Genomic DNA, 15,403 nt, shown 5'->3' on the forward strand with positions numbered 1-15,403 from the left:
GGCGGCTTGGAGACAGGGTGGGAAGCATGAAAAGGTCGGCCCTGACTGTGAGGCTGCTGCCAAGGGAGCGGCCAGGTCTCACAGGTCAGCTGGTGGTGGAGGTGAAGGGTCCTGACTGCCTGAAGCTGTCTCCTTGTACCGACAGCCAGACACCTGCACGAACTGCTTCCTGAGAAGCAGGCGTGGGGAGAGGGGAGGTGTGGTCGAAAGCACCAGGTTGCTCAGCTGGCAGGACCGTGACCTCCCTGAGGCGGCCCCATGGATGCGACAGGCAGGGGAAGGGCCTTGCTGGGAGCACCTCGGGGTCCCTCCAAAATGAACCCCCCCATGGCAGTGGGAGGGCATTCTAGCGAGGGCTCAGCCCTCCCGCAGCTGAGCCCTGACAGCAGCCTGGAGGCCAGGTTTCGGGCAGAGCGCACTGGCTGGCTCTTCCCATCTGGAGGGAGTTGGAGCTCTGACCCTGGTTTTCTGGCCCGGGTCTGAGTGTGGCTGCAGGGCGTCTCAGCACTCGATTCGAGGACATGGCAGGGACCTCAAAGCCTTTTTATCCCCCTTCCTGCCAGGCACCCTCATGTCTGAAATTGTGCAAGTGGTGATTGGGGGGCTGGGACCCTGAAGGCTGTGGCACACGGGCAAGCAGCCCACCACCTGGCGGGTGGAGCAGTGTGTCCAGAAGACGTTGTTCCTGATGCAGATTTGACACCTTCGTGGGTCACCGCTGACCCCCCCTTCCCCAGGAGCTTGGAAAGTCAGGTGTGAGATCCAATGGCCTAATTTTAGACCTTGGGTGTGCGTGTCAGAACAGCAGGAGAATTAGAGAGGGAACAAGGACAGCCTGGCCTCACCCCCCCCCCCCCCCCCACCGTTAGCTGTGAAGCCAGCACGTTCCCTGTGGTGGGGGAGTGGACAGGAGCAGAGCTTCTCTCTCGGGGCCCCTCCTGGGCGGAGCGCAATGGAGACACAGAGAGGGACTGGCCAGCGGGTGGGCCATGGCCTCCATTGCTGGAGGGCAAGTTACTAGGTAGATGAGGCAGGTTTGGCCAGCACCTTCTGGGAGGAACCTGCTTTGGGCAATACTTGCCCGAACTGGTTAGAGAAGCACTTAGGTCTCTCTGGCCCTGCTCTTCTTGGGAGCGCAAGGGCTCAAGAGGCTGGGGCATAGGGGAGTGGGGGGACAGGCTGGGAAGCGGGCCCTGGGTTCATCCAGTGGTTCTGATCCCTCACCTGCTGACATGTCTGCTACCCGCATCTCCCTCCTGGCCTGCCTCTCACCTGCTGTCTGGGGCTCCTTAGAATTGTGTGTGAAGTGCAGCCATGTCCACTGGAAGCTGTAGTCATCGTTCCCTGGGGTGGGGTGGGGGGGTCATCCTGGAAAAGCACATGACCCACGTCTCCTTTGCCTTGAAGGTGTAGGATCTATCAGCTCCGGCTCCCTGGGGTCCCTGCTATCTGCCCTTCCCCCAGGGAGAGGAGGGTCTCTTTTTTTGGTCTCTGTGAATTTAAATGTTGAGAGTTTAAATGTTAGCCATGCACGTGCATGGCCCACGGCCCATGGTCTGCAGATGGTGGACGGTGAGAATGGCCATCTGTCCCCTGCCCCCAGCCCTGGGTGTGCTCTGCGTTGAGACTGGGTGCAGAGACACCTCCTGCTCCCATGGCAGGCCCAGTAGGCCCCGCATCCTTTCCTTCAGAAAATCAGGGGACGCTGACCTCAGAGCAGTCGTGGGAACTGGACTGTGTTGGGGTTTCCTAAGTGTTGGGCCCTGTTCCCAATGACCCCTTGGTGGGGACTTTCACCTCCAGAGGCCTCTTTGCTCTCTCAGCCCCTCGTGGGGATGTGCTGTCCTCAGCTCACTGGGGTCTACCAGCAGATGAGTGCCTGGTCTCAGACTTGGCCCATAAACAACCCTAGAGCAAACGTGCTTATCTGCTTATGTTCAAGATCCACTTCGGGACCTGGCAGCTCCAGGTCCCGGGGCGGCGACGGGGGAGATGGCTGGGAGGCCCAGGCCCTGTGTCCCGAGGCTGAGTGGAGGCCGACCGGCCAGGTGGCTCATACCTGATCCTTGACCCCCAGGTGCGGCAGGAGTCCCTGAGCCCCTCGGAAGGCCATGCAGGCTCTTCCTGGAGAGAGCGCGCTGCGGGTGGGACCACGCTGTTCCGTATTCTGTCTTGTCTATCCTTGGGGACACAGAGCCGTGATCACTGCCCCCTTCCCAGGTCCCAGGCATGTTTCTGCCCTGCTGGAGGGGGAAGATTAGCCCAGAACACGGTATTTTGACCCAGGCTGTACCCAGCGAGGAGAGACTGTCCCCAGTCGCACAGCTTTGTGAAGGGGATCGGGTTTCCGTCAGGATGAAGCCTCTCTGTGCTTCTCTGCTGGGGGTGGGGTGGGCGGCGGGAGCCACTGCTGCATCTCCACAGCCTCTGGGAGGACTCAGGCCCCGGGTGGTCCATGGCCGTGACCAGGACGTGCCGTCTCACAGCGCTCAGACCCAGTGGGAAAGCACAGCTTCTGCCCAAGGAAGGGGTGGATTTTCTCAGCTGTGGTTTTACCAAGTGGGCAGGGGGTCAGGGGGCGACAGCCTCATGGGGAGGGGGACAGTAGCCGGACACAGGGACCCCCCATTCTGTCTCTGCCACTCTAACAGAAACTTACGCAGGTCCAAAGTAAAAGACCAGGCTGCGGTCCCTGCAGAGCTGGACCCAGCGCTGGGTCAGGGATACCTCTGGACACGTCATAGACTGGGCACGTGGGTGGCCAGTGCCACCTCTACATCCACTGCCTGATGGGCCTCCTGCTTGTATTCGAGGCCTGTGTCCACACCTTTGGCCACTGACCGTGGGGCCTCTGGGCCTCTGTGGACCACGGGCATGATGACTCCTTGTCCTTCTCAATGCCTCTTGAATCTTCCACCATGGGTCCCCCTCCCGCTGAAGCTCCCGGCCTCGTACCTGCTCTCCACTGGACACAGGCAGCTCCCAAGTCTGGTCTGCGGACGGCAGGTCCTGATTAGCTGCGGTCCCTGTGAGGTCGGGTGGTGCTGGTGGGGTGGCGCCGATGAGCCTGGCCGTCGTGGGTTCCCCAGCTTGGCCCCCGTGTTTGCCCTTCAGACCTGCTGGGTCTGGGGTAGGAATTTCCCTCTGTCTCTGGCTCTCTGCTCTGCTGTCTCTCCTGGATGTGTGATGTCCCTTGTTGCTGAGACTGCCTGGCCCTCCTAGCACCTCTGGCTCTTCCTGATTAAGACACCTTACCTGCCAAATACCATGTCCGAGGTGTAGAGCAGAACCCCGGCCCACTCTGTCCACCCTGCACGGAGGCCGGCACACGGCCTGGCCAGCTGGATGGGGCTTGCTGGTCTGGGCAGGACAGCGCCCCGGAATGTGGCCAGCTACCTGCTCCTGCTGCAGGACCCTTTTCTCTGCACTGTGTGGGCCTCCTTTTCAGCCCTTAGGCCTCCAGTGAGGGTCACCTGCCAGGGAGGCCTCCCCTTGCCCCCCAGGCCAAATTATTTTTCCTCACAGCACCTGTTCTCTGGTGATCACATCCTTGGCATGCCTGCCCACACTGGAGGCCCCAAGGGCAGAGACCACACTGCCCTGGTCTCCTCAGTGCCCAGCAGCTGCTGGGAGCCTGGGCTGCAGTGAGGGGAGCCAGGCCTGACCTGGGCTGCTCTGTAAACACTTCTCTCTGGTGCCCCTGGGTGCTGGATTAACTGTCCTGAGTCTCTGCCCCGAGGAGGTCAGGCCCCACTGTCAGCACCTGCAACAGGAGGGGTGCTCAGCTCCGGCCCTTGAGGAACCACGGGCTCCCCCAGCCTTCAGGGGGTCACCAGGCTCAGCCCTCAAGATCACATAGACTTGTGCAGAGTCCCAGCCCCCAGCCACCTCATTTCTGTCCTTTAAAAGGAGAACACGGCGCCCAGTGGTCAGGGCTGGGTTAGGCATGCAGCAGAGGGCACGACCCCAGCTCAGTGCTGCAGCGGCTGTGAGAGCCCAGGCACACCTGTCAGTGCAGGAGCCTGGCAGTTTTCGGGAGCTCTGGGACTTGGCGGAGGCCCCGAGTCATAAGCCACGAGCTACAGCCCTCCCCTGGGATGGCAGCCCCTCTTCCCCTGTTACCCAGCTGAACCCCAGGGGTGACCACGGTGGCGTTGATTCCCACCCCGCCCAGGGTGAACAGTGGGGTCCCCCTCCCTGGGCTCACTTGGTTCCCAGCATCTTCGTGTTGGTCCCCGGCCAGAGGCTGGTGGCCATCTCCAGCCTGGCCATGTGCACACAGCCTCACCTGCTTCTCAAAAAGTCCTGCTGCACCTGCCAGGGCCCCAGCTCATTTGAATGAGTGCTCTGTGAGTTGGTGGGTTCCAGACTGCTGGGCGGCACCGGCCCTTGGGCTCCTGCCGTGACCGGGCTGAGTGACACACTCTCACCAACACTGTCACTGCCCTCTGTCCCCCTCGTGGCTCCGACTGGGCGCCCGCACACGCAGAGGCGACCAAGGATGTGGGCTCTTAGCAGGTTGGGGATTCAGCCTGAGTCCACACCCAGGATGCCCAGGAGGCTCAGGGAAGCCAAAGTGGCTCCTCGTGGCTCCCAGGCTGCTTGTGGGGGATGGGGGTTGCCTCTGGAAAGACTCCGGGGTTCAGAAGATGCCACGGGGGTGGGCAAGGTACAGAATGTGGGCCCAGGGACAGAGGGGACAGGGCAGAGATGCCTGAGGATGGAAGGCAGAAGGAACATTGCTTTTAATTGGCAAAATTTACATCCTCGGAACAGAGAGCAGCGCACGTCACCCGGGTCCCAGGACACCTTGCACAGTTGCTGTCCCCATGTCTCCAAAGCTGAGGATGTCTCCTGCCTCAGCACGGCCTCATTATCAGGAGAGGGAACATCGTGAGCAAAGTTTGGAAGCAAAAGCAGGGCTTGTTCTGTGTTCTGGAACGAGTAGCTGAGTCACAGCTCACCCCGGAGACAGGGGACAGGAGAGGCTGTCCAGACCCTGCAGTGGGGAGTCTGCACACGGCGAGGCCGGGACCCAGGTCGCAGGACGAGGCAGAGAGGCCACTCGAGGAGAGCCTCTCTTGTGGCCGACAGCATGCAAAGGGCTGGGGCAGCCCCTCCAGGTGGCAGAAATGGTCAGGAAGCCGTGGTGTCTAGGCAGATGGACATCAGGGACACAGGGCCTGTGGCCTCTTGCATGGGCTGAGGAGCCTGGAGTTGACCCACGTGGCTGGGCTCTGTTCTTGGTGGTTCTGGCCGGCCTGCTTGAAGTACCCAGGACCAGTCCAGCTCCGCAGGGTGGGGCTGTTTGGGGGCCCAGCGACCCGCCGCCCTCGGGAAGCTGGGGTGCCATGGCCCTCATGACTGGGAAATGCCTGTTGGGGTTGAGGCCCTGGGGCCAGGATGGCTCAGGAAGGAGCTCAGGGTTGTCACCTCCACCACCAGTGCGCCTGTCCTCGCTCCCACCAGCATTTCTAGCTCCCATGATGGAAACACTGAAGGCTTCCGCGGAGCAGTGGAGTGGGGGGGTACAGAGAGCCTGCGTCCCCACCCCTCCCCCTTCCCTGGATTCATATGGGCAAATTCCTGGTCTGATGGGAGAAGGCTGTTGGGCCCCCAGCCTGCCCCCCAGGAAGTGGGGCTCAGAACCAGCAAATCAGGGGTGGGGGATGCCTGGGGAAGGGATAGCCAGGAGGCCCAGGGGCTTAGTGGTTAGAAACAGGCTCTGGGTTCAAGGGTGGGCTTTCCCACATCCCAGCTGTGTGCCTTTGGGTGGGTCACTTAACCTCTCTGTGCCTCTGCTCCCTTGTATGTTGACTGAAGCGCTTTTCTGGTGGGCGGTGGCAGGGACCGAGATGGTCCCCAGCGGGTGCTGGTCACAGCTGATGCTGTGTTCTGTGAGAGGCGCTGACTTCTCCCGGAAAGGCATTCCTGGGACCCATCAAAGGGGGAGCTCCATCTGCGAGCTTGTTGATACAAGTGCCTGACCGCTACTAGGGTCTCCTGGAGACTGCCGTGCGTGGTCAAGCTCAGGGGTCGAGGAAAGCAGGAGCTTGGTTTTGCTGTCTGCCTCCAGCCATTCTCTGACCCCAGCCGGCCCCAGGGGTGTGCGCTGCCATGACTGCTTCTAGGACAGCAACCTTTGGGGTCATCCCGTGGATGGAGAGAGCTCACACACCAGCTAGGTCCCAAGGAGTCAAGTGTCAGCAAGGCAGTGAGTGTGCCCCAAGGGGCCCAGGGCTGGCTATGGAGGAGTTGAGGCAGGGGCCAACAATTTCTGGGCCCCCACCTGTCCTGAAACAGCACAACACTCCTTCACAACCCCAGGCATCTGGTGGAAGTGCATCGGCGGCCACCCTGTTTGTTCTGGGGACCACGCTGGGTTTGAGGAACCACTTAGAGGCAGTGGGAGGTCAGCCTCAGAGGGGAGACAGCCAGGAGGAGCAATACCCTGTCCCCAAGCCCTCCTGGCGTCAGGACCCCCAGACGGGGCTGCGTCCCTGACGGACAGCACCACCAGTCCAGCCCAGAGGCCTCGACCTGTGCCCCCGATGACCTCAGGGAAGTGAGGGCTCCAGGCCGGGCTCATCCCACTCACACCCAGTGCCAGAGGGGGTGCCATCCTAGCTGGAAGGTTCAGGCCATGCTCCTGCCTGTCTTCCTCGAAAGACAGTCCCATCAAGCGCGAGGCCCTGCCTTGGCCAGCTCACTCAGGGAGGCTGGTGGTGGCCAAGAGACAGGCCCCTCCCAACCCGATGCCTGGCCAGGTGCATCCTGGAAGTGAGCCGGGATGAGGGCCCCGGCGGGGTGAGCACCCTTGGTGGCCTGAACTGGCCGCCTCCCTCCGAGCCGGGCCTCCTCAGGCTGTGTCACCTCGGTCCATGGAGACCTGCCTCTCTCCTGGATTAACTGTGAAGCACAATTAGGCAAAGCACTTTGCTCAGTGCAGCGCTCGCCCCGGGGGATAAGAGGATTAGCTGCACCCTCGGGCTCAGCACTGATGTTCTGATATTCCCCGGGGGGCTTCGCTGGCCCCACAGCACCTTCTCCTAGGTGGTGCTGGGCCCAGGCCCATCCTCTCTGGGCAGGGGGCTCACAAGCAGGCCTCTCTGTAGCCCTGGGCACAGCCCCACTCTGTCGCTCCTATCTCTGAACACTGACGTTTCCCCTGGAACATGGACACGCAACTGTTGATCTCTGGGGCCTTCTCCCCGCTTCCCCGCACCCTCCCCGGAACCCTCCTGCACCCTGCCTGTGGCCTCACTGGCCACCTCTGCCCTGGACCCCTCACCCCTTTCCCTTCTGTGTCGCTGTCCAGTCTCGGAGGGGATCTCCATGCCCCAGGCCTCGGCTCCTCGCCGTCTGTCTGCAGGAGCCCTGCCCCCACCTGCTCTGAGCCTTGGGCTGTGGACTGTGGGAAGCGCCCCCCGAGGGTCTCCTGCCCACCCTCCTGGGGGTCTCCCAGCAGGGGGTGGGTGGGCACAGGTGCCCAGGGCACTGAAGACTGGCTTCCCTCCAGCCCCACAGCCACATGTGCGGGGGTGTGGAGCCAGCTGAGGTCCATCCACGCCCAGCACCCTGGATGGTCTGGTGCCTGAGGGAGCGTGGCTGCAGAAGGCGGGCTTCCATGTGGACAAGCTCTGGAGAAGGCTGGACGGGGCAGAAACCAGAGCAGAGGCTGGTGGGCAGGGGCGGGGGGAGGTTGAGGGGAATTTTCCAGGGCAATGGAAGTGTTTCTCTGTCTCAGTGAATTTTGCTTTACCTCTAAATCTGCCCTGAAAGAGTCTCTTCTTCTAAAATAAACTACTCTTATCTCAGAAAAAAAAGAAGAAAGAAGCCTCCTGGCCGTAGGTGCTCATGCTAGGTCATGCTGACATTGATGTTGGTGTTAGTGATGGTGTCCGTGGTGTGTCCCCCCCGGCCTGTTGATGCCGAGGGAGGCCCAGCCAGCCGCTTATCGAACCCACGTACCCACACAGCCACTCAGCTGTCGCCAACACAGCCAAATTTCCTTGCCGGGGCTGAAGTCCATGTAAATATTGATCAGAGAAGGAAGCCTGGGTTTTGCTGTGCTTGGTTAATAGTTGAAGAGCCACTCGCTCCTAGGCTGTTTTCCCAATGGCTTCATACCGGTGGGCCTTCAAGATTCTACAATGCTGTGTCATTCAAACACCGTAAGTGCAGGAGGAAAACCTGCACATTTAGGTGAATCTCCAAGGACCTCTCTCAGTAAGAAGTCTCCCTGTCTGTTTAGTGTATTGACTATGTGAAACTTAAAAACGGGCACTTGGGTTGCTTAAGCAAAGACCATGTTGTTGGGATGCCTGGCCTTGCCAGGCCTGGGGCTCTTGGGCCATGCAGCCACCACGTGGCCTACTGAGGGTGTGACTAGCTTTCTTTTTTTTTTTTGAGGGTGTGACTAGCTTTCTTGTAGAGGTGTTGGGGGTCTTTCCTGCTGCCTCCAGGTGGGCATAGGTGGGGTGTCTCCAGCACTGGCCCCGTCGTGGATCCAGGAAGGGTGGGTCAGACAGGGTGGGCTACCGATGGGGCCTCACAGCCGAGTTGTCCTCTGAGGAATTTGCCAGTTGAGAGCCTCCAGACCACCCCACCCCAGACCCTGCAGTAGGAGGTGGAGGGCAGCTCACTGCCCCCTGGGGAGGGATAGCGTGATGACAGCCCCGGCCCCTCCCTCCCTCCGGCTGGTTCATCACATCTCCTCTGCAAGTCATGTGTGTCTGAGACATCACTACATAACTCAGGGTCTACGGATTTTCTAGTACGTTTTCCTCTGGAAGTTTTGTAGTTTCAGGTTTCATATTCAGACTTTTAACCTGCTTGTGTTCATTTTTGTATGTGGTCTGAGTTACGGGTTCTGCGTGTGACACCCAGCACCGTTACCCTCTGTCCTCTGAACGAATCGCCCTCTCACTTGGTCACACATCAGGCAACCCAACACACGTGGTCCTACTTCAGGACTCCCTGTTCTGTTCAGATGGTCCATGTGTCTGCCTTTGCACCAGCACCACAGTCCTGATCCTGGTCCCTTTATAACATGGCTCAAAATCTGCCGAGTTGGCCCCTCTCTGTTCTTCTTTCTCATTTGTTTTGGCTATTCTGAGTGCTTTGCATTTCTGTGAGAATTTTAGAACCAGCCTGTCAATTTGCAGCAAAAAAGTCTGTTAGGATTTTGACTGGGGTCAAGTTGAATCTATAGACCAATCAAGGAGAATAGACCTCTTACTAATGTTAAGCTTCCAGACCCACCGACACTCTGTTTATTATTTTTTTTAATGTGGACCATTTATAAAGTCTATTGAATTTGTTACAGTCTTGCTTCTGTTTTACGTTTTGTTTTTTTGGTCTCGAGGCTTGTGTGATCTTAGCTCCCTGACTGGGGATCAAACCCACATCCCTTGCGTTGAAAGAAGTTTTAACTGCTGGGCCACCAGTGAAGTCCCTCTCTATAGCTTTAGTTTTTGGGGTGCGCATCCTGCACTGTCAATTTCATCAGTTTGTGTAGGTGACTGCGTGTCATGTGTGTTTTAGTGGACATGAGGTCTTCTTCTGGTCTATGGGAGCATCTGGGGTGATGTCAGCAGCAGGGTCTTCACAGGTGCCTTGCGTTAGGACAAGGGTGTTCCCTGTTACACCTCCTGCACTGACTTTCTGTCAGGAAGGTATGTTGGATTTTTGTCAAATGTTCTTTTGTGTCTCTTAAGGCAATCATAGTGTTTTCTTCTTGTGTAGTTTGTTTATATGGTGAATTACATTGATTGGTTTTCAAATGTTAAACCAACTTTTCACTCCTGGTATAAACCTCACTTGATTGTGCTGATGTATTATTTTTTTAGTATATTGTTGATTCCATTGGCTGATTTGTTAATGTTTTGTCTAGAATTTTTGCATTTTGCTCAGGAAGGGTCTTTTTCTCTAGATTTCTTGTGATGTTTTGGTATCAGGTAACGCTGGCTTCACGGAGTGAGTCGGGGAGTGTTCCTTCCTTTTCAATTTTTGGGAACAGTTTGTACATAATTGGGATTATTTCTTCCTTAAATGTTTGGTAGGATTCACCAGTGAAGCCCTCTGGACCTGGAACTTTCTTTTGTGAAGATTTTTGACTCTGTGTCAAAATATATGGATGGACGTAGTGTATGCTGGTCGAACCCTCTGCTGCTTTTCCTGCACAAGTTTTGGTCAAATTCACTGGTGTAGTTTTTCGCGTATCCTTTTTTGCCCTTTTAATGTCTGTAGACTCTAGTCTTGATGTTGAGAATCTGTGTCTTTTTTTTTTCTTGCTCAGTCTGAGTAGAGGTTTTCGAGAACCACCTCTTGGTTTCATTGATTTTTCTCTAGTGTTTTTCTATTTTCTATCATCGATTTCCACTCCACACTTTCTCCTACTTACATGGGTTTCATTTTCTCTCCTTTCTCTAGTTTCTTGTGGGAGCTGAGACCAGTGAATGAGACCTTCCTTCTCTCTCCTGTGGGTGTTCAGTGCCATAAACCCTCCCAAGCTGCAGCATCCCACAGATGTTGGTATGTTGTGCTTTCATTTTCACTCAATTCAAGATCCTTCTTGTTTCCTTTTCCATTTTTTCTTTCCCCCAGGAGTTGTTTTTTTGGGAAATGTGTTACTTAGTTTCTAGATGTTTAGGGATTGTTTTCAGAGAGCTTTTTCTGTTATTAATTTCCGATTAACTCCACTGTGGTCAGAAAACACACATTGTATGATGTGTAACTCTTACCATGACTTGTTTTACTTCCCAGAATGTGGTCTGTCTTGGTAAATGTCCTGTGTGCACTTGAAACTAAGTTCTTTCCTGTTGTTGTTGAGTGAGGTCTTTTACAAACCAGTATACTGAGTTGGTTGATAGTATTCAAATCTTTATCCTTACCTGTTGTAACAGTACTGAGAGAGGAGTATTGAAGTAACTATTTCTGTTTTGCAGATTTATTGGTTTTACTTCATGGACTGTAAGCTCTGGCATCAAGTGCTTGAATGTTTAGGATGTTATGTCTTCTTGGTTAATTGTGAAACAATCTTCTCTATCTTGGTAATAATGTTTGCTCTGAAATCTACTTTGTCTAAAATTTATACAACCACTCATCCTCCTTTCCACCAGTGTTAGAGTGACTGTTGTGCCAGCCTGTTGTGGTTAGCTGGTTTGTATCTTTATAAGTAAAGTGTATTTCTTGTAGCCAGCATACAAGTGGATCATTTTTTATCCAGTCTGACAATCTCTGCCTTTTAATTGAGATGTTTGGCCATAAGCATTTAATGTTATTATTGACGGGGTGAGGCTTAAATCAGCATCCTTCACTCCTTCATGTCCAGTGTTTGGAAAGCCCTTGCATATTTGTCTGTTTGTGTGTGTGTGTGTGTGTGTTTCAGGTGAGTGGGTAAATGCCATCCTTCTTGGCTAGGAGTAGAAAGGACAGCAGTAATAAATGTCATTCAGTATTCAGTCCGTGTTCAGTTCTTGTCGATTGTGTCAAAACTATCTTGTTCCAGTTGGTGTGTATGCATCAGGATCCAAATGAGGTTTGCACGTTGCACTCGGTGGGCATTGCACTTGGTAGACGTGACTCCTGAGCCCCTCACTTTCTTCCATGTCATCGACTCTGGGAGGAGAGTGAGTCACTTGTCTAGTAGGGTGTCTGGGTTTGGGTGATTACATCTTTGTGATGATGTGCCCCACTCTGTCCAAGGGTCCTGTTCAGTGGTGGTGGGAGGCAGAGCTCTGAGAAGCAGAGTGAGGAACATGCCTGCTCCACCACACCTGGTGGTCCCCGAGTGTGGGGGACAAGTGGTGGCCTGGGTCTGTGCTCCTCCCACTGGCCTGCAGGAGGGGTGAGGACGTGATTCCGTGGCTGATTTTGAAAGCATTACCTCATCAGCAGAGAGGAAAAAAATCAATGGCCTTTAAATCTGCGTCTTGACATCCCACACCAGAAACAAGGTTTTGTGCCAAAGATAGCGTTTTTGAAGAACAGCTGAGCCCTTTAGACAGAAAGGGTGCTAGTCTAGGATAGGAGCTGAGGAGTCACTCAGATTCCCCTCTTACGGCTGGATGGCCCTTCTGGTCACTCCTGAGGAGCCCTGGCTTCCCCACATATAAATGGATCTCACCCCACCCAGCCCAGGCTGGTTTTGAGTGTTAAGTGAGCTCAGGTGAAAACACTTAAAATTGTTAGGTGCTGAGTTGATGTTGGTGTGATTTTTACTGTTGGAATCTTGACATCCCTCGATTCTTGGAACAGTGTGGACGTCCTATCCATCCTTGTGGCTTGAGCCTGGGGTCCATGTGTGAACACAGGCTGCTTCCTCTGACCGAGGACAGTTTACCCTGCGAAGACCTCTCTTCACCCCTCGGTGGACCCCGCCTTGATCCAGCTACTCTGGAGGGGGAGGGTCCCCCAGGCCCCCAGAAGGAACCATGTGCAGGTTCCTGTCCTGAAAACTGACCATTCAGATGCCCTCCCGACTGAGAGTGAGTTGGCCAGCTGGTTTTCATGCCAGAGCAACAGGCAAGGTGATTGGGGATAGCAGAGGCAGAAGGGGCCCTGGGGAGCCCCCTCCCACTTTGCCCCACCATTAGCTGCTGAAGGTTGAGAGTCTGGGCCTGATGAGTTTGGAAAAATAAAAGAAGGTTTCTGTGGCTAAAAAGTGAAAGCTCTGGGCGGGTAGGGCCAAGGGTCTGGGACAGTGGGCGTGTCCAGTGGGAGAGGGTGACTCTGGGTTCATCCCAGTCTCCCTCCCCTTCACGGTCCTGACCCCATGTCCATGGAGTGTGTAATTGTGAGTGTGTTCTGGACCCTGGGTGGGGGAGCCGAGCTGCTCAGGGCTGAGTGGCTCAGCTGCCCCCTGGTCTCCTGGCCTCCTCCTGCTTCAGTGTTCAGCTGCTTCCAGAAGGACTTTGTGCTGTTTGCACAGGTCGTCCCCCACCGCGGAGGTGGGCCGCGACCCCTCCCCGTACCTGCCCCTGCATGACCCCCCCATGTGACCTGTCCCCCACCGGCAAGGGCCCCTTGGGTCTCAGCTGCTCTCTCTGCACGTTGTAGGTCGCGAGATGGGAACACAAGACCCGAAAGCTGAGCAAGGCCTTTGGGTCCCCCCGCCTGGCCTGCTACACCCTGGGTGGGGCCATCCTGCTGCTGAACATCCTGCGCTCCCACTGGTAAGGACCCCTCCCCTCCCCCGCTACCCCCCACCTCACCCCAGGCCCCTGGGGGAGCCCCCTCTTCCACCCCATCCCCACCAGGGAAGAGGTGGGAGGTGCCTGGGGTGAGGGGTGAGAGGTGGGGCGGGGGGACTAGGCTGGGGCTGCTCTGAGCCCACCTCCCCCACTGGCTCTGCTGGCTCAGAGAAACCCCCACTTGGGCTCCACCTGGAGAGGTGGCCCCACACAGCGAGCAGTGACCTGGGTGGGGGGGGAGGGCAGCCAGGCCAGCTCGGTGGAACCCCTCCACAATGGGGTTAGTGCTGCACACCCCCTTCCTCCCCCAGTTACCCTGAAAACTCAGCTTGCGGGTGAGGGGGGGTGTGGCGGGGCGGGGGGGGGGGGGGGGATAGACCCAAACAGCCCCACCTGGTGGGCTGCCCAGTGCAAGAGCTACCCTTCCACTCGACTGGCTGCTTTCCTGCATTCTTCCCTAAGGAGCCTTTGCAGGCACTCTGGCCCTTCTGAACGAGTGAGCGAGTGAATGAATGAATGAGTGAGCACAGAGCATCCCCCATGGCCCCTTCTCCCTGGCTGTCACCGAGGGGGCATTTAAAGCTCCTGAAACATCAGCGTCTCAGGAGATGGGACATGCTGCCTGTTTCCCTTCAATAATGTGCTGTTTCTAGTTCTTGTGTATTCTTGGCCTCCTGAGTCCACCATGTAGGGGAAAAAAACCCCAGGCCCAGCCCCGCCACTGTTCCTATGGGGCGGAGCCTGGTGGTCCATCCTACCCTGCAGGTGGGCTGCACCAAGGTGAGCGGCCAGGTGGGTGTGGGGGGAGCGGAGGGGCTGACGGGGTCCTCCATGTGGCCCCGACTCGAACCCCTTTGGCCAGCGGAGGCGGGCCTATAGACAAGCTGCTGTCCCTCCCATCCTACTGCAAGGCTGGCGCTGGCAGGACGTGTCGCATCCTGGGCCCTTGAGAGGCCTGGCGGGGGGGTGACCCCAGGCCCAGCCCCTCTCCCAGTGTCACTGTCAGCCTAGCCTATGTCTACCTTTTGGCTATGGCTTTCCTCCCGGATGAACTAACCACTCAGGGAGTTTGGGGGCAGAGAAAGGACCCCGCCACCCCAAGTAGGCTGTTTTCCCTTCTCTCCTCTGTGGTCCTCCTCCTGTTTGCCCCCTGCTGACAGGTCTGGGGGGGGGGGTGGTCAGGGGCAGGGCTTGTGGGAGTCCTGCTCTCCGGCTCCCCAGCACCCTTTACCTGTTGCTTTATGTGGTTCCTGCAGGTGGGTTTTCTGTGCCTTTGTGCAGGTGTGGGTGGTAAAAGACACGTTACTAAAATTGACCATTTCAGCCACCTTGAGGTATAGTTTTGTGACCTTTAGGACCTCTCCCTGGGAGTGATGTCTGTCAGTCAGCTCACAGGGCTGCGTCCAGCCCACCTGCTCTATAGACAGGAGAGGTGGAGGGGTGGGAGGGGGCTGAGCTGTGACCCGAGCTGCCAGCTCTCAGAACTGCGGGTTTATCAGAGCCCAGGGAGGGTGCAGGGGTGGGGCATGGGCGTGGCCACCTGGCACCGCTCAGGGTGTGCGGCTCTGAGCCAATCCCAGCGGCTCAGCCTGGAGCTGCGGGGTGACCCTGAGCCCAGCAGCAGGAGAGGTGGGTGGAGAGCAGGGGGCGTGGGCAGTGTGACCGGGGGCCAGGTGTGCCCTGACACATGTGCCGCCGTTTGACAGGTCACCGTGCAGGCCTCTGCCCGTGGTGTCCTGTTTGCTGTTCAAACAGATGCTTCTCCTGCCTCCCTGTTCCCCTTCCTTCACGTTGAGGGGAGGGGAAGGGGGCTGCTTTTCCTGGCTGATGAACACAGACTGTGACCCCTTCTGCCTGGTGTGGGCCGGCGCCAGGGCTTTAGCCCAACCTAAGGAGACTTTGACGACATCTGGCTAATGGAGTGGACAAATGGGGATGGAACTTGCTCTGCTAGAAAGAGCCTGGCAGGGTGGTCCAGCGATTAGGACTCCTGCTTCCACTGCCGAGGGCACGAGTTCAATCCATGGTCAGGGAACTAAGATCCCACAAGCTGTGGGGTGTGGCCAAAAGAAGGAAAGAGAGGGAGGAAGGGAGGATGGAGGGCCAGTGGGCTTCCTCATGACAAAGGGAGAGTTGGGTGGAGGTGTGAGTTCGGAGTCTCCTTCCCTCTGCAGTGCCAGTCACCCTCAGACTGAACACCCTGCTGT

The 15,403-nt window shown here is 57.0% G+C and overlaps 1 protein-coding gene across 8 annotated transcripts in view; it reads left to right on the plus strand.

Annotated features, from left to right (window-relative positions):
• PEMT (phosphatidylethanolamine N-methyltransferase) overlaps positions 1-15,403 on the plus strand; it is a 36,101-nt gene that overhangs the window by 15,751 nt on the left and 4,947 nt on the right. For all 8 annotated transcript variants that reach the window (XM_020914173.2, XM_020914179.2, XM_020914186.2 and 5 more), the window contains exon 3: positions 13,063-13,178. In XM_020914173.2, the coding sequence (XP_020769832.2) occupies positions 13,063-13,178 (116 nt within the window). The remainder of the gene's footprint in view (positions 1-13,062; positions 13,179-15,403) is intronic.

The sequence above is a fragment of the Odocoileus virginianus genome, chromosome 17 (assembly GCF_023699985.2).
Source record: "Odocoileus virginianus isolate 20LAN1187 ecotype Illinois chromosome 17, Ovbor_1.2, whole genome shotgun sequence".
NCBI classification, from domain to species: domain Eukaryota; kingdom Metazoa; phylum Chordata; class Mammalia; order Artiodactyla; family Cervidae; genus Odocoileus; species Odocoileus virginianus.